Source organism: Lagopus leucura, unplaced genomic scaffold (genome assembly GCF_019238085.1).
Source record: "Lagopus leucura isolate 7727_CA_CO unplaced genomic scaffold, USGS_WTPT01 Super-Scaffold_100024, whole genome shotgun sequence".
In the NCBI taxonomy this organism is placed as follows: Eukaryota; Metazoa; Chordata; class Aves; order Galliformes; family Phasianidae; genus Lagopus; species Lagopus leucura.
In genome coordinates this window covers 8,554,428-8,572,763 of record NW_024962276.1, presented here as the reverse complement: position 1 = coordinate 8,572,763, position 18,336 = coordinate 8,554,428, and the positions used below count along the sequence as shown (strand labels likewise).

The 18,336-nt window shown below is 51.5% G+C and overlaps 1 protein-coding gene and 1 long non-coding RNA gene across 2 annotated transcripts; one reads left to right on the top strand and one right to left on the bottom strand.

The window, feature by feature from the left end:
• Nucleotides 1-4,999: 4,999 nt before the first annotated feature.
• Nucleotides 5,000-11,596, top strand: DYNLL2 (dynein light chain LC8-type 2). The gene is made up of 3 exons (XM_042879800.1): nucleotides 5,000-5,130; nucleotides 7,918-8,056; nucleotides 9,718-11,596. The coding sequence occupies exons 2-3, from the start codon at nucleotides 7,925-7,927 to the stop codon at nucleotides 9,853-9,855; spliced, it is 270 nt and encodes an 89-aa protein (XP_042735734.1). The 5' UTR covers nucleotides 5,000-5,130; nucleotides 7,918-7,924; the 3' UTR covers nucleotides 9,856-11,596.
• A 3,604-nt stretch (nucleotides 11,597-15,200) lies between these two features.
• LOC122184641 lies at nucleotides 15,201-18,227 on the bottom strand. Its single transcript, XR_006180593.1, has 2 exons — nucleotides 17,805-18,227; nucleotides 15,201-15,740 (listed from the first exon to the last, which is right to left on the bottom strand). It is a non-coding gene; the product is annotated as an uncharacterized LOC122184641 (long non-coding RNA).
• Nucleotides 18,228-18,336: the final 109 nt, after the last annotated feature.

Genomic DNA, 18,336 nt, shown 5'->3' with positions numbered 1-18,336 from the left:
ACTGTGCTGCCGGGTGCTCTGGAGGATGAGGAACAGAAACACTGGTAATGAACACAAAACACGAGCCCTCTCCTTCCTGCCAAGGAATGAGTAAACAAAAGGCACAGCCATCTCCTGGGTGCTCATTTCAGCGTCTGTCTGTCCAGCAGGGACACGAGGTCCATGCGTACCAATGTCCTCTTGGTTGTGTCTCCCTCAGGAGTGTGCGTAGATCTGAGGCTTTTTGCTCTCCAAAAATAGCCCCAATTTTTCAGGCCTCAGTAGTTTGTAAAGGAGGTTTTCCATTAGTGTTCAGTCAGACTGCAGGCAGCAGTGATGTCTGTGCTGTGTTCTGCCCGGGGTGTTCAGGCAGAATGTGACCCCACATGGATGTAGTTCTGGTGATTTCTTTTTATACAAGCTGTAGAAAAGTGTATCCACAGCAGCTACTTTACATAGCAATTCCTTACGTTGTTTCCCAGGCAGAACATTACCATTTTATTCTCTGAAATGCCAGACATGGGCAGGCAGGAGAGGTGCAGGGGGCTCCTGGAGAGCTGGGCTGCAAAGGCATGGGGCCCTGCTCACCAGGTCAGCAGATGGATTTGTTTCCTTTTGCACGGGGCTGTGCACCTCGCTGCAGTGCTATTTTCCATTATGGACCTCGTGTCCGCAGCAAAAGGAACAAACCAGCCAATGCACGCTGCTGGCCCTTGGGGGAAACATAAAGCAGCAGCTCCATACACTTTTGTTTTCTTTGAGAGCATAAAAGACGTCAGAAAGTATTTGTTTTCCCCCAGGACTTTTTTTTTCTTTTTCTTTTTTATTCACCTTTTTCTTCCTTCTCTCCCCACTGAGCAGAGAGCAGCCATGCACTGTGACCGCTTGCCTGCTGGAAGCAAACACGAACCAAATGCTGCGCCGTGCCAGGGCTGATGGACAGAAACCTGTGCCTTTTCCTTGCCATGAACTCCATCTCAGCACCTCCAAACCACAGCAGAGTGATGCTCTGTGGCCCAGGGAGCACAGCCAGACCCTGCCTGGGCACAGCACTGCATGGGCTGCACTGAGGGGAGAGGGTGGGGATGGACAGCATGGGATCCAGAAGCCGTAAATTACACAAAGTCGAGTTGTCTCTTCAGCACTTCTATTAGTAGATAAAGCTGCCTTTTGTTTGGACAAAAGTGCTGCAATGATTCCAAAAGGTCCTCTGGGTTTTGGAGCTGGTTTTACCGGCCGTGGAAGGCAATGTTCAGGTGCCCTTCTTGTGCAGGGCGTTGCTGTCTGCACAAAGAGCCACATCACTGGTAGCAAAGCCCAAATGTCACGTGCATCCCACCAGAAGAGCTGCCTTGCCCTCTTGCTAGAGATGCAAGCACAATTTCAGCCACCTGTTTCAAAATAAATCCCAGTTGCCATCAGGTATGCTGGCATACCCCAGGATGTGGGGCTGCTCTTGCTGAGGCTGGGCTGGAGCAGTGCGAGTGGCCCCCCTGCACCTGGGCGGAGCAGACTGGAGCATCTCTCTAATTAAAACCAAATCCCTCGTGGGCTCTTACACCCAGAGATGTATTACAGGCTTAAGGGATGCATAAAATGTGTGTTTATTGATTGGGCCAAGTATTGCAGCTCCTTCTGCAGAGTGAAGCGAGAGCATCAGTATGATTGACCAGGCTGTGGGAGGGCAGCTCTGTCAGTATAGCGTCAAGAATAGTGATTCCAGATTCCATTATTTTCCCTCTTTTTCCTTCACTCAGTTAGGGAACTGCTAGAGCCTAAGTAAAGCACAGAAGTGCTGCTGACCTACATCACAGACCTGCATTTGGAACACCGTGCATCCTTGCTGTGCTGTCGTGAGGTCTGCATCAACTGAGGGCAGCAGCTCCGTTCTGTGCCCCAGGAGCTCGATGGGAGGGCTGAGGGGTTCCTGGCCAGGCTGTGGGTGCAGCACTGCTGATGGAAGCCTGCAGGGCATCAATCACAGGGTTGCTGCAATCCTGCATTACTCTGAGCTAGCTCATTCACCCAATTACTTTATTAATGAGTGTCCAATTAGCCAGGTGCGAGTGGCCAGCAGTGCCTGCATGAACACCCAGTTCAGGCATGAGTGCCTGACAAATGCACACATGAGAGCCCCCTTGGTGAATGCAGAGCACATTTCTGTGTGAGCACCCAGGATCTCTGTGCAGGAGCACTTGGTTCATTCGGGGGTGAGTGCTAGGAAGATTCCTGAGTGCCAAACAGTGCCCATGTGAGCAGCCAGCGGGCTCTTGTTTGTGCACTTGGTGGACTTACACAGTCACAACTGGCTCCTGCACAAGTGCAGGATCAGCCCATGCATGAATGCTCGGTTTCTGCATGCATGAATGCCTAATTACTGCCCACATGAGCACCCAATCAATGCATGAATGAGCACACAAGTATTTTGCACGAGTGCCCAGTTACTTTGCATATTAATGCCCATTTAGTGTGTGCATGACTGTTCACTTAAGTCATGCATGAACTTACATGTGAGCCCACTGTGTGTTCCCTGAGCGGGGACACTCCCATGGGCTGCGACCACGGAAGGATGAGGAGAGAGCAGTGTGTGGCACATGGCTCTGAAACAACTTTTCCTTTGGTGTTAAAGGCCCTTCTAAGCCTGCCTTTCACCTCTGAGGAGAACAGACCGGAGGGCGGTTCCAGCCTGTTTCTTGCCTGGGATGCTGGAGCTGCCCTGGTCCTGCTGCAGTGTACATAGAGGTGCTAATTGCATTCCTGTGCTAACGTGACCCTGCCCAGATTCCAGATAGGTATTTTTGTTGGATCCTGCATGAATTGCACACCACAAGTCACTTGTAGCAAGCAGATGACCTGAATACATATTAATAAGGCTCACAAGCCATTTAGTATTAAAGAGTTTTCTGTCATGCTTGTGGGATTGCAGGCAACACACTACCTCGTGGAAAGCAATGTTTAGACAAAAAGCCATCTACAGCTCATCACATTTTTAAGACCATTTACCTTAGAGATACGTCTGTAGGTGTCCTTTGCTGCAGGGCAGACGGGGGGGGGGGGGGGGGGGGGGGCATTAGCACTTTGTTCCTGTGCAGGTGCTTTGCAGCTTGTCCCTTTGAGGAGATCTGAGCTGCCGGGGCCTTTGCTTGAGGTACCAGCCCCAGAAGGAAGATTATCTGTGATGGCAGTGTCTCCGGACCAGGAAAGGCATCACAGCAGCTGGGATATCTGTGCTCTGACCACAGCAGACAGCTCTTGGCAGAGGGGCTTTGTGCTGATACAGTGAATGGCCAAATGTCCCTTGTATGCACTGCCATGGTGCCATCAGGATGTCAGGGGTGTCTCTACCATGCCACATCCCCAAGCCACGTGAGAGCTGGGAGATGAGTTAAAAAAAGAAACTGCTCTTCCGCTGCTGCTGCTTTTATTGATGATTATTGGCAAACAGAGCAGCTGATGGCAGAGTCTGGAGATAACCAGGTAAAGGAGGCGCAATGGAGGAAGGAAGAGAGAAGGAGCTGCTGCAGGGAGAGAAGACAAAGGCAGTGCTTGTACAGTCATCTCTGTAGAAGTGTGGTTTCATTGCAGATATTTCCCTGGCTTCAGGACAGAGACCCAGGCAGAAAGGCCATCCCTGAGAACAGAGGAGCCGAGCCACGGCTGGAGCTGGAAATGTGCCTGGTCAGGAAGCGCCTGGCCGCAGGGCAAAGCTGGACTGGCGGATGAGCACAGCCTTAGATGGCAAGCAGCTCTGCACAGCCAGGCCCTTTTCATCTCTCTGAAGTGCCTTATATAGTGCACCAAGAGCAATTTATAAATAAATGTTTTTTGTCACGATTTAGGAACGCATCTCCCACTTGAATCACTTCCTCCTGTGCAGGCCATGCTCCTTCCCGTGCACAGAAACACCCAGCCCACAGAGCCAGTGCTGCACTGCTACTGGCTGGGCTGTGGCCAGCTCCTGCTTCTGGTTTGAGGTCCAGGGCTCCAGCTGTACAGAACAGGCACGGTTCAGCAGCCACTTCCAGTCTTAAGATCTCCTCTGCCCCCATCATCTACCCCAGCCTCAGTTCAGGATTAACATTACGTTAAACCGCAGCTACCTTGACTTCGTGGGTGTCATTACTGCACATGAAGATTAAGCAGATACTCATGTCAGCAGGAGGGGTGGGAATGGAGAGCTGACTCTCCAGAACCCTCCCTACTAACGAAGCTCCTTCACTTAGCAAGGGATGCTGCAGCAGTACGGACCGGGAAACCCAGCTCTGCTGAGCCACAGCAACAGGATCGAGCCGGGCGTACGGCGAGCTTCTGGAAACACGGCCTGGGAACGTCGAGCCCCAGTGCCGGGGATGGGAGCCGGCGCAGCCCGCCCTGTGGCGTGGCAGCGGGAACGCCTTCCTGCCTGGCTCTCCCTCGGGCAGTTCCTCGGCACCCATGCCGGCTGAGAGGGTGCAACCAGAATGAGGGCTGGCGGGCCGCCATCCCGGCACACTGGGCACCCCGAGGACACCCGTAGGCTCAGAGCGCGTTGATGGAGGGCGCTTTCAGTCCTGTCACCAGAGCACACCCGCATCTTCCTGAGGACAAGGAGCAGAAGGCCCATGGAGCAGAAGGCCGGTCCCGCCGAAGTGCGCCTGGTCTCTGCGCCCAGCAGCAGCCCTCCGCGGCACAGGGCGTCCCTCCCGGGGCGTGACGGACCCCTGGCGGGATGAGGTGCCCCAGCAGACGACTAAGATCCAGGGAACCCCAGCGCGGGCGGCGCGGCCCAACTCCGCCCCTCACGCTGAGGGGACGGCCCCTCCCCGCCCCTGGCCCCGCCCCGCCCCGCGCGCCCGCGCGCGGCATTGTGGGATGAAACAGGATGTAGGCAGAGCAGCGCGGGCGGACGGGCCGGGCCGGCGGGCAGCGCTGCGGCGCAGCCAATAGGGGCGCGGCGTGGGGCGAGGCGCAGCCAATGAGGGCGCAGCGGTCAGTGCGCCGCAGCGGGCGGGGCGGTATTTGAGCGCGGCGCGGCGGCGCGGCGCAGAGCGCTCGGCGCGACGCAGGGAGCGGAGCGGAACGGGCAGAGAGAGGCGAGCGGGTCCGGGCCTCCTCCCACCTCCTCCTCGGTGCCGTTCCTCGCTCTCCCCGGTCGGCCCTGTCACTGTGAAGGTGAGCGACGCCCCGCTGGGCTGGGACTGCGGAAAACGCCGCGCCTCGCCCGGTGCCGTCCGGTCCCTGCGTGCGGCGGGGCGGGTCGCGGATCCGGGCGGCTCCGTCCGATTATCTGAGGCTGCCCCGCCCCGGCGGCTCCTGCCGGCCTCGCTCCGCGCAAGGTCACCGCCGCCCCCGGGGCTCCCCCCGGTGAAGGTCACGCGGTGCCTCGGCCTGCGCTCGGCTCCGGAGGCCGCGGGGACGCCTCTCGCTGGGGAAGGGGCCGCGCCGCGCCCGGGGTCGCTTCTGCAGGGCTGCGAGCCGGGCCTCGTCCTGCCGCCCTGTAGGAAGTGCTTTGGGTGCCGGCCTGGGCATAAACCCCGTCCCGAAGCCTCATCCTGTCCTGGTCTGCTCCTCTGAAGACTCCACCTGGAGGGGTGGATCTCAGAGCTGTGCCGTTACGCCTTCCTGGGGCCCGTCCTGCCCCGCTAAGCGCCGGGCTTTGCGTTTCTTCACAAACAGAGCTGGGTGCAAGGCCCTGAGGGCCGGCTGTGCCTTAAGGCTGAGACGTGTTCTCGTGCTGTTGGGCTGCCGTGCAGGAAGGATGCCTGTGTCACACCCGGGAGGGAGCTGAGGCCCGGGCCCGGTTCTGGGCACTCAGGTGGGTGCGTGGGGAGAGGTCTGGCCTCCAGCCCTGCCATTACTGCCCTCGGGAGGCTGCTGTGCCTGGAGCAGTGGTACTGGAGAGGGCATGCTGGCCCTGCAGCTCTCCTGAAGGCTGGTGGGCTCTTACTCTGGTGCTGTTGGCCATTGAAAGCACCGTTCTGCACTGAGATGTTCCTTGCCAGAATGATGAAGACAGAAGATGCTTTTTGCAGGTCGCTTGATGTCTGCTTATGTAATGGCAGATGTCCTCTGAACTCTGTGTGTTGCAGATGTGTGAAGGCCAGGTGTTCCTCAAAGAGGCTTTCCTGGGAGAAATATCCATGAGTGAATCTCTGCTATGTCACTTCCTGTGGGGTGGATGTGCAGAAGGCTCTTCCAAGGGGGTGCCAGCCCCCTGGATAATGAATCCACACCTGCAGGCTGTTAGCTTGGTTCTTCTGAGTCATGTCTTGCCCTGTCAGGGTTTCTAGGCCCCGTGCTAGAGCCTGCTGTCTTGAACCGCAGCAGAGAGGGGAACAAACTGCAAGTGGCTTTTCCAGAGCAGTGATAGAGGCGTGTGCTCTGTTGCTGTCTGAGCTCAGTTCCTGTCGTTCCTCCTGGTGCTATTAGTGTATGTTAATAGCAGTGCTCTATTAAGCACCACATCTACATAGTATAAATTAAGGTTGCAGAAGAAGACTTCAAGTGCAGACTGAGTAAAGAATTGAAGTATTGTAATTGTAGGGCTGCAATTATGTAACTGGATTCTCTTTCTCTCTGGGTAGCAGGCTCCTTTAATTGCTGTAACAAAGCTACTCCTTCAGTTTTCTGGGACTGTTCCAGGAAGCGATCGTTGCGTGCAGCAGATTTTCTTCACTCTTTGGTAAAGCTATGAATGTGTAGTTTCACAACTTAAAAATATCCTTGGTACTATTGCATGGGCTCACAGCATTGTAGAGAGATCTAGTAAACTTACGGGTGTTTTGCAGGCTTAATTGGAGGTACTTCTTGCCAGTAAGTAGCTTATTTCACAAAGTTTTAGTGCACTCTGGTAAGAGCTGCTGCTGAGGTGAGCAGCAGTGCTTCTTCTCAGCATAGGCCTTTGCTTGACCAGCCCCACAGATGGTGCTTGCTTCCTGACTGGGCACTCCCTGGGATGGTGCCTCTGGTGTCCAGAGTGGGATTTGGAGCAGGCCAGCCAGCAGTGCTGCACTGGGCTCCTTTCCTTGCTTCAAGAAAGGCTGTGGGGCTGGGATTGCCAGACCCTGCTTTCTAGGATAATGTGAACTGCATACAGGAGGCTTCCCAATGCTGACTGCCTCATAGAAAGGCTGTGGTAAGTCTACATGTCAGTGGTTCCATGCATGTCAACTAGCTCACAGTGAAGGAGGTAAATGCTCAACTGGAGTTACTATTTCCTGCTTTATAGAGGTGATGGGCAGTGCTGGTGTGCTGGTGTCTCACACCTGTGCTGTGATCTACAGGCGGGGGAAGAAAGATGAGGTACCCTTCCCTGGCCCTAGCAGTGGCTGGCTTCCCCAGCCTGTTTCCCTGTTAGGCTGTAGCGTGGTGTTTCTGGTTTGTCAGACTTGCTTTGTCCTGTGGGAGTAGCTGAAATCTGGGGTTTAGCAGCAATGCTGAAGTGATAGGCTGTGGAACAGTGTTCATTGCAAGTGGAACGAGCAACAGTAGCTGCTGGTCAAGGGCAAAATGAAAGTACTTTTACTGTTGTTATGCTTAGCAAGCTGCTGCTGGGGACAGGTCTGGGGTCAGCTCCTGAGGCTGCAAGCAGGTTGATGCTCCAAACTGTTGGTGCACCTGGAAGGCAGACTGGGCTGTAGCCTATTAATGTGTAGGAGGGCTCTGTCTCTGCAGTTCTTGTCTCCTCCCACACCAGCTTTTTTTTTTTTGCCTGTTTGATGCAGGTGATGGTGTTGGGCTATCTCTGATCTAACCTCCAGACATTGCCAATGCTTCACTGTTCCAGCTGTGAAGGATCTTAGCCTGGGACTGTGAGAGGCTCCCTGATAAACTCGCACTGGGTGTAACGGATTTCATAGTATTGGCCTGTGATGCAGTTTGCCATAAAGGAAAACCTCTGAGCATGGGCAGCTGCTCCTTTCTTGGGAAGAGATTAAAGGAATCTATGTTCTGCCTTAGGTTCACGATGTCTGACAGAAAGGCTGTCATCAAGAATGCAGACATGTCCGAGGACATGCAGCAGGATGCTGTTGACTGTGCCACACAGGCAATGGAGAAGTACAACATAGAAAAGGACATTGCAGCATATATAAAGAAGGTAACTAAGGGATGAGGGGGGTGCTCTGCCTGAGACTTCCTGCAGCTCTTAAGCATGTATGTGTTGAGCCTGAGTGTCTGACACTTCACACTTCAGTGTTTGGAAGAAGATGTTTTCTTTGCTGCTTCACTGCTATTCCCAAGAGGATGGAGTGACTTTTCCAAGGTCAGAGAAAGACTGTGGCAGAGCAGGGCCTGGTGTATTGCTGCTCTCAGCAAGCAGTTTGAGTGCTTTCCCTCTCAATTTGCTAGCCTTAAGAGCTGGCTGCAGCCTCTATTTAGGGCTTGCTCCATGGATGCTGCTGCTTTTGCTTGACTGCTTCTGCTTGACTGGCAGTACAGGTGCAGGATGGGATTACTCCGAAGCTTCACGCAGAAGTGGGCAGCCCTGCATGAGCAGTTCTGTTTGTAGTGTTCCAGACTCCAGGGTGGTGGGTGTGGAGGAGGATGCAGCGTTGTTCTGCCTGGCAGGAATGTACAAACAAGCTGCTTTAAAAGCAGTGCAGGCAGTTCCCCTGGCTCATGAAGTTTCCCTGTTTGCGGGAGCCCATTAACTTCTGTTTCTTGCTTGACAGCATCTGGGGAGCTGTCAGTTCCATCTATAGCCACTTCTCTGAAAAATGGCCAAAGTCATTTTGAAGGAGCAAAATGATTATGTAGGTAATACAGTCCTGGCACCAGGGTTAGCTTTTGGGCCTTGCTTGTAATCTAAGCGTGAATGGATTCAAAGATGTTTCCTAACTTCTCAGATCACTTTGATCTGTTGAAGCAAGACCTATCTCAAAGTGCTTGAGGCAATGCAGTGTGCAAAGTGAGTGAATGCAACAGAGAATCCAAAAAGTTGGCCTTTATTTCCTAAGAGTGTTGGGTGAAATTATTTGTTGCACCTTCACGCCCTGGCAAGAAAGCTTTTACCTACTTCAAAGGTTACCTGCAAGGAGTTTGAGACTCCTGCTGCTGTCTGAGGACTAAGGCTCGCTTTAATCTTTGTGCTCTTCTGGCTCTGTATGGGCAAGGGAAGGGTGTTCCTGGGTGTTACCTGTCAGAGGGAAGAAAATGTGCTCTCACCTGCTAAACAGACTAAAAAAATTAATAACCAGTGTTCCTTTTGCCTACCTTCTACCTCAAAAATCTTAGCTGTGTCCTGTGAATCTTCTTGCTTACTTACACTGGAGCGTTCTCCTGTTAATGAAGAAGTGTCCCAAACAGCATACACCAGACTTCTTCTTTTACTTAGGTGACCTTTAAGCTCAAATGCCTTGCTAGAGCAGACATGCCAAAATCATTTTTTTTTTTTTTTAGTAGGATTGGAATGGGAGAGTAGAAATATTCCCCTGAGCTACCTACATGAAGGGCTTGTATAGTGCTGTACTGAGGAGAGCTCTTACGTCTGCTCATTCTGCCCAAGGCTGATGCATGTTCCAGATCTCAGGAGATAATTTGCTTATGTTGGATCCTTCAGACAAGCCGGTGCAGTGCAGAGGCCTGGCTTGTGTTGGTCACTGCTTCACTTAATACAAGGGTATCTTGCAGTGGGAAATCTAAAGATGCTGCAGGTGGGAGGAGAGGAGTTAGTGTGAACAGAACCAGCTAAGAATTTGTACTTAGAGCTATTTTCATGTGGGCTTTCTTGGCCTTAATGCCTCTCTTCTGTTTCTTCAGGAATTTGACAAGAAATACAACCCAACTTGGCACTGCATTGTTGGCAGAAACTTTGGCAGCTACGTAACACATGAGACAAAGCACTTCATCTATTTTTACTTGGGTCAGGTTGCAATTCTTCTCTTCAAGTCTGGATAGGAAGTAGGAGCAAGAGAAATCTGGACTGTAATGCACTGATGGCTGAAGCCACGACTCCCCTTAACATGGCTATGCCGCTGCATGGACTGTATACTATATTTAATGTGTATATGTTGCAGTAAAATTCTACTTCTGTTTAGTTGCCTGGGAAGAAGGCGGCATTTTTTGTTACTGCTTTTTTTTTGGTTGTATTGCACTAGGAAACCTGTAAATGCTTAAACAATGGCCTTTACGTGGTAAGAAATAAAACTGTTCCACAACAGCTCCCTCAGTGGTAATTCCTTCTTTGAGGCTGGGAAAACTTCTTTGGGCAGGCCAAAAAGACCCTGACTTCCTTATGGAGTTTTACTAGACTGTTAATCTTGTAATGAGGAGCAAAGCCAGTGTGAGCCTCTGTACCCACCCTGCAGACTGTAGAGAGCTGGCTCTCCTAGTAACCTCAGCGCAGGTACTCAACCCACCTGAAAGCTGGTAGGGTGGCTCTTATTTCTGTGGCTTTCACACATGTTGAACTCCACCCTGGACTGTGATAAAAACAGACTTGCAGCTGGCACCCTCAGTGTTCTTTCAGTACCCATCACTGTATTTTTTGGCTCTGCTGAAACATTGACCTAGGCTTGTAAGCACCTCAGCCTGGTCTAGAAGACTTCAAGAAGCATCCCCTTGAGATGCTGCTTCCTGCAGCGAGCAGCAACCTCTGGCTGAAGTCTTTAGACCTCGATGCTGAGATCTAAAGTTGGCCACGTGGCCCATCCCTGAAATGGAGTAGATATCAAATTGGTGACTACTGACAACAACTTATTTGGCATGTTTTTAGCCAGTTGTCTCAACACTGCCTTAACTTGATGCTCTCCTTTAAAACAAGCTAGTCATGTGGAAGATTTGTAAGTGGCCACTGTCTCCTTTTTTTAATTTCTGTAGCTGATAAGCTATTTCTGGAGGGCTGTCCTCCATGTTCTGATATCTGCTTTTGTTCTTAAAGCACAGTACCAAGAAGTTATATTTACATGTGATGTTTGTGTGAAGGAAACTCATGTGACATCTGCTTCAATGGCAGAAAAATGTCTTGGTCTCCAATAGGTTCAGCGGTGATGTTGTCTTAGTATGTACTGACTCTTGGATTAAACTGCAGGAAGTGTTTTTTATCTGGGTGGGAGAAATCCTTCTGAAGGGCAGTGTGATGGCAAGTAAATACTTAGTGCTTGTCATAAAGTCTATTAGTGGTTTGTTGACTGATGTATAGGCAATGTCACTGGGCTTGTGAGCCTAGCTTGTGTCTCTAGGACAAGTTTGGTGTTGGTAACCAGTCAGTGGTGGGGTGGGAAGGCAGAGTGAAGGGAGCTATTCTTTGTGAAATGGCTGGATGACCCAGGTTGACTACTTCCTGAAGTAAAAGTCTTTCTTGTCTCTGTGCAAAATCCAAAGTATGCCTAATTTTGTAATATGGATAGAACAATGTTGTAACTAGAAAGAATGTAGCTGTCATTACTTCATGTTGATGGAAATGTTTGCACTGGGGTAACGTGCCTTGGGCTGTCTGGGGCACTCTTGTGGTCTTGTCTGTTGAGAACTCCACTCTTGAACTGAAAGAATGTTTTGGATTTGTTTTTTTTCCAAGCATGAGTCTAATGTGAACCTGTTCACGGTCTCTTGTGGAGCAAGATATGTTCCCTTCATAACTGCAATGGCTCAAATACCATTTATTTTTTTCAAACATTAAAGGTGAATTGACACATTTAAACAGCGTCTGGTTTCTTCATTGCCAGCTGTCTGATGCAAAAACTGCTCTTGTCTGGGGAAGGTGAGTGACAGGTTCTCTGCCCTGGAAGATGCCGATGACCCAAAGGAGGCAGCTCTGTGGACCAGCAAGTAACTTGGTCGGGGGAGCATATGTGGCCCATCTGTGTGGGCACTGACCTCCAGTCTGGCTCAAACACTGTGCCAGAAGGAGAGATGGAGGGGAGTGCATCCTGCTGCAGCCCTAAAAGGTGCTTCTGTGCCAAGTAACCTAGATATGAAGGCGTTAAGTCTGACCTCTTAATGGCTTCAGGCAGACTGAGGGTAGTGTAGCAGCTGGGGTTCTGGCTCCTCTGTGCACTCAGGTGTCTGCCCTGCTTTGCAGGAAAGTTGGGTTCCTTTCTGTGCTTCATAGCAAGGCAGAATCTGGAAGTGTTGCAAACTGCCTGGAGCTGCCATGTTCAATACTGCCCTTGCCTCCCTGGCTTGTTCCTGCCAACCTCAGTTTGAGCATGTAGTCTTCCTGATGTACTGGCAAATCTGTGGGCTCTTGTCAGCTCCGACAGTGTAACAGCTATGCTGCAGGACTGTAACACTGGCATGTAAAATGAGGGAAAGCTGAGCTGTAGACAAGCGTGAGGCTTATGTTAAGTAGCTACAAAATGAAAGAACTCCAAAGCAAGCAGCAGTATGTTTGCTACACACAGGCAGCCTGTCTAACCTGTACCTGACAGTGCTGAAAAACAGAGGAGGTTTCTATATTTGGGAGGAGCTGGGAGTGCTGCTCCTCCTTCTGCATTCCCAGTGAGCCTTTTAGCTGGAATTATAGTTTAAGCTAAACCGTGCTGAGGCTCTGCATTCCTGGTGTGCCTGGCTCTGAGTTATTGCTGCGACTCCAGGAAAACGTCTGCAGCCCTGTGGGGCTGGGGAAGTTGATCCCTATTGGTGCATGGGGCTCTTAATGGTTAAAAACTGACTCAGGAATGCCAGTTGCTGCCCAGGAGGCTGCTAATCTGAACTCCTGATGAACTTTTCCAGGGCTATTCTGTCGAAGGGGAGCCTATTTCATTGTGTGTACATCCCATGGTTGTGTGGTGTACGATGGTCCCTGGTGCAAAGTGGAATCCTGGAGTGATGCCATACCTTGGAGCTGACACATGCAAGTAGAAAATGAGTTTGTTGCTTCCTTAGATGTGTCACTGCAGCAGAAACCCCCCTTCAGGCTAATAAGAGCTCTAGCTTGCACCTTTAGTGGTGAGGCTAGCAGGGAAACCAAGCCCAGCTCACCTGTCCCTGCACAGCTAAGAGGCTTTAACACAGAGCTTTATGTCCCACTGCCTTTCCCTTGTTCTCCCCAGACGCTGCCTGACACAGCTTTTGGCTTTGAATTTTTCCATTGCTGTGCTCCACATTCGTCTCCAGTTTCCACCATGTGCAGGTGGCCTGCATTATGCCTCAGAGCATTAACTGTGTCTGTGCTGGAGAGGCCAGCAGCAAGCTGGGATGCCTGCTCAGCCTCAGCAAGAACACAGAGCTATTTGGAAACATCTGGATCCGGAACAGTGAGTGGAGGGTATGTATCTGTGGGGGAAACATCTGGAGGAAGAAACTGCTTCCAGATGTTTGGGGAAAAAAAAAACAAAAAAAGCCCCACTATTTAAACGTGAACTCAGTAGATGTTACCATTCTGCTTTATGGGCATTCAGAAAATGTCTGATGGCAGCAGGGTCTGAGCTGCTGGCTGCTGCTCGTGGGCTTAGGGCCGAGGCCTGCAGATGTGTGTGCATTTGCTGTGGATAACTGGTTCATGGCTGGGGAGTGTGTCACATTATTTTTTGTTGCACAAACCAGAACTTTAAATTCCTTGCATAGAGTATTTCTTCCAGATGTGGCCTTGCAAAAGCAGTTTTGTGGCACTGAACACTGTGCAGGCTCTTTTTGGTGGCCGTGTTCCATGTATGTAGCTATTAGTCATTACCTAGCAATTATTTCTCTATGGAGGGAGCCTGGAGTAAAGCAGCTGGAGAAGGTGCAGGAGCCAGCCCTGCCTCCTTGCTGCATGGGCACAATATTCTCCTCTGCGTCTGCCTGTGTTCTATTAAGGGTCCCAGCGATGGTGAGATCCTCCTAGCTCTGTGCACCCATGAAGGGGCTGGGCACTGCAGCCTATTCCTGTGGGATGCCCAGGACTGCTTGTCTGTGCTCTCCGTCCTTCCAGCCCACAAAATCACTCTGCAGCACAGGCTGCAGCTTTAGTCTTTCCCGAGCACGTGGAGCAGAGCCTGTTGCTGATAAACCTGACACCCGAAGGACATGTTCCTTTTTTGCAGCATTTCTGTGGGAGGTTTGAGATGAAGAGAGAAAAACATGGAAATCATTTTTATCTCATGCTCAGTCCCTGCCTGGTGAATCCTGAAGAGCCGATGCCACTTGGTGCGGGAAGCAGGGCTGTGCCATCCCTGCCCACCCGAGGTTTCCCTGCTTTGTTCTATTTATTGAGCAGCATCTCCCACACCCTTTGCCAGACTGTGACTCATAGCAACAAAGCCTGTGCTGAAGCCATATGCCTCAGCGCTGGATGGATATGGGAGCTGCAGGTTCCTCACAGGAGGATAAACTGTGTTTATTAAAAGACAATCAGATGCTTCTTCCCTTAAGGCAGCATCTAGCTGAGGCTAAGTAATGATAACTCATTACTGCTGAGACAAAAAAAAACTGCTTTTCCTCAGGTCAGCAACTTCTCCAGCCCCCCTGCGAGCTTCCCTGAGGGCTGTTCTACACTGAGCACCGGTGGGGGAAACAAGGGAGATATTCCCCTGCCCAGTGCTGTGCCTGGGGTACGGTGGATTGAAACATCCCTCTGTTCTGGCATTGTGCTGGGTGGGAATTGCTGTAAAGCAGAACGCAGCATCTGCACTGTCTCAAAACATGTCAGGTCCTTGCCGATCTATTCAGATTGCCTGTGCAGCCTCCAGATGGATTTCTCTTGGTTTCTAGGCTTCCTCCTTTTCGTGTCCAGCTGCTCCAGGCTGCAGCTTTGGGTTTGACCCTGCAGGGCCACATTCTGGCCCCATCCCTTCTCCTGCAGGAGGCTGGGAGGCAGCCCAAGGTTCAGCTCAGTGCCCTGTGTTAAGCTCCGGGAGCAGCTCCATTTGGCCCTGGAGGGCCTCATCTTACTTCCTGCAGAAGCTGTTTTAGTGGTTGAAAGAGTTTGTGAGAGAGCTGCGATCCCCCCACATTTCAACACGTGCATGGCCTTTCCTTTCACCTCCTCCCAGCCTGGTGTGAATTGAGTGCTTTCAGGGGGAGGAGACTGCTGGGAGCTCTTCTCTCCCGTCGCATTGGTTACAGCCCATAAAAACATCCCAGGAATTTGCCACAGCAGCCTCTCGCATCATGAAAGCGGCCTTTGTTCCCAGAGTCGCAGCAGCACCTCTGACCAGTGTGTGTGGGCCAGGGGCTGCAGAGCAGCTGGGGGCTGCTGTGGGACACAGGCATCCAAACCACACCTGGGAAAAGTGTTTCTCAGTGTTTTGCCAGAACATGGTTTAGCCCTGTGCTGCTTAAGCTGAGTCAGAGGAACGGAAATCCCATCTTACACAGGCATCTTTCCATGAGCAAGAGGCTACGTGTTTTATTCCAGCTCAGGATCTCATGCTGGTGGCTTTGGGGTCTGGGTGCAGGTGGCCCCACTGCAGCCTGAATGCAGCAATGGCTGGCACCCAGCCCACAGCACAGCACTGGGAAGAAATAAATGCATTTTATTTTTTAGGAAAGCCCAGAATGCTTTGATGGAGATAAAACCTCTCTGTCAATCCAATTCTAAAAGTCTTCTTTTCTTGAAGGGATCACACTGACCTGGTAGAGAGCAGCTGACCCGGCCCATCAGCCAGTTTGGAGGGGTCCATCCAGGCCTGTGCTGCTGAGGATCCCCTGAAGCGGTGGGGCTGAGGGCAGGTACAGCTTGGCCCTTTCCAGTGAGGTCCTGGGTGCTGTGTCCCTCGTGTCCCTGGTGGCTCACACAGCGCAGGGCCGGCTGTGACTCAGCAAGCCCTGGTGCCAGGCCTGGGCTTTGTGTCGTGACTGTCCCCAGCAGCGCTGACACCTGCAGTTCCAGCAGAGCTGGGCTGGCTCAAGACATCAGGGTGCTAAAATATTTTACAGAAAATCATTAAGCAATTAAACTGGCAGATCTGACATCATGTGAAAAGCAGGCTGTAATCTGTGTAGTAAACAGGGCAATGCTTTCTGTTCTTTCTGAGTGTCTTCTTGGAGTCTAATCCTTGCTTCAGAATAACTATTAATTATCTCCAATTGCCATTATTGTTTTACATTTTTAGCATTTTCAAGCGCAAACTGTTAGTTTTTCATAAAGATACAATCAGCAGCCAGGGTTCACAATGAAAGCAATTAAAATCCTGTGATTGTTACAAGCCTGCTTGTCTATACAACAGCTTCAACCTGCATCGCTTGCCAAGACGTAGGCCAGGAGCTCAAGAGAAATCTATCGTTTATTTGGTAACCCAGCAAAGCTACAACCCCTCGCTGTCTCCAATGATTTGTATGTATGGCACTTTTTGGAAGGACAAGAGGGGAGGAGAAAGCAAGCATTTTCTAGAATACATCCCTAGAGAAAATACAGAGAAGATAAAATTATGCACATGAATTATGCAGATGAATTATGATTTCACTCCTATTTTTGTTGGGATTAGCTCATGGTTGGTGTGCATCCCTGGCAGCCAGCACAGCGCTTTCCCAGCCCCAGCTGTTTGCTGCATTTTGGATCCCACATTCCCCTCCCAGCAGACAAGAGTGATCTGAGCTGCTCCTTAGAGTTCCTTTGTGGTACTTCTGAGCACCTGCAGACGTGGCATGGGGATGTCTCAGCCTCTGCCAGATCTGGGGAAGACAAAGGCTGGGGAGCAGGAGCACAGGCTGGATTGCAGCTGACCAGTACCTGTTGTGCCCCTGAATCACTGCACCAGCCTCAGCAGTGGCTCCCAGCACAGCCTATTTATGCCACGTTAAATAAGTCTGGTAGCCCTTCCCAGAAATAGCTTTGGAAATCTGAGCCTCGGCTCTCAGGAGGGCTGGGTGACCTCAGAGTGCAGCGCTTCCATTTGGAAGGAGGTGTAATGCTCCTCGCTGGAGGGAAGGAATTATCCTGATGAACCAGTTAGGGAGACAAGCAGAGGATCCTGATGGGACAGCAGGGCCCCAGCAGCATGGGTGGTCTCCCTCCTGCTGCCCTTGGGTGCTGGGGGCTTCTCTGGCCATCCCACATGCTGTCCCCCATCCTGCCAGAGAGTGACATCCCTGACAGCGCCAGCAGTTGCTTGCATGAGAAAACGAGATTAGGAAAATATTTGAAGTATCTGTGTCTGTCCTTCAGGGGCAAACAAGCCTGGAGCCAGCACTGTTTGTCCATCAGCTGGCCCGCAGCTTGGGAAAACAGCCAGAAAGCGGTGGGAGACACCTTTGGCACCAGCAGAGATAAAGCTAAGTGCTGTACTGAATCTGCACATGCCTTTGGAGAATGGTAACTGCGGCACCTTGCCGGTTGGGCACTCATTGCATCTCCATAGCTGAACATCCTAAGGAGGAGAATCTGCATTTTGTGTTTGCTTCCCTGGGCAGGAGGATATTTTTGACTCATGTGTTTCATCTGTTCTGAAATCACACTGATAAGAAGTGAAATGTCAGTAAGTTTGGAGGCAGGACTGACATGGAGAGCCTGGCAAAGAAACCCCCTGAAATTCTGAGGAGAGTTATGGGCCAGTTATTCTCTGGTGGTCACCTGGAGCAGGGCTGGTGGGACCCAGCCAGAACTGACCCTGGGGCTGCAGTGGGGGGAGGACACCTTCTTTCCATGATTTTAAGCCAAATACAGCTGCTGAGATCAATAGGGAAGGATATTCCCCTGCAGTACAGAGAGCCCCATTCCATTCTTCCCTGGAAACTTCAAAGGAGCCGAGCAATTCAGTTCCCACTGATTCAATTTGAAAATACCGATGTCAAATCATAATTATAGCATACAGAATTACAGGTGGACAAAGAACCCACCACACTTCAGCCACTCCATTTTCCTATCAGTGAGCGTTTGCGGTTTATCAAGATGTCAAATAACATTGGAAGACATCTCTACAATTAATGACAATTTCACAGACTTACTGGGAAGAAAGAGGCCGTCTTCCTGTCCCAGCCATCCTTACCCAGCTGTGTGCTCCTCTCTACGAGCTGCACTTCTGACGCTTCTCAGCCTTCTGAGGCTCTGTGCTGTGAGCAGGGATCTGCACGGCGCCCTGCCGTGGTGCTCCCTCACGACTGCTCTGTGCTGTGCGGGGCTCCGGGGCCGAGCACCTGCCCACCGCGGGCACAGCTGAGAGGTGTCTCTGAAGGAACCCGGCGGCGTTTCGCTCAGCTCTCATTTGCGGCCCAGCGGTTTGGGTCACGCTCGTAAAGCAGAGGCTGCCAGAACGCCAACTGCAGCAGCGCTTCAGAAGCAGGAGGCAACGCGAAAGGAAGAGCTCTACAGATGTGCTAACAAGATTCTAGAATAATAAATAATAATAATTAAAAAAACGAAGCGGTGACAAAAGGGACAAAACTAAACACGGGCCCTGGCAGAACGGCCGCCCAGCAGGCTCAGCACTGCCCCCTGCCGCCACGGCCGCCACGGCCTCCCCGTCCCGCCCCTCCCGGCCGCCGTAGCATACCCGGAAGTGCTCCGCGTTGCCATAGCGA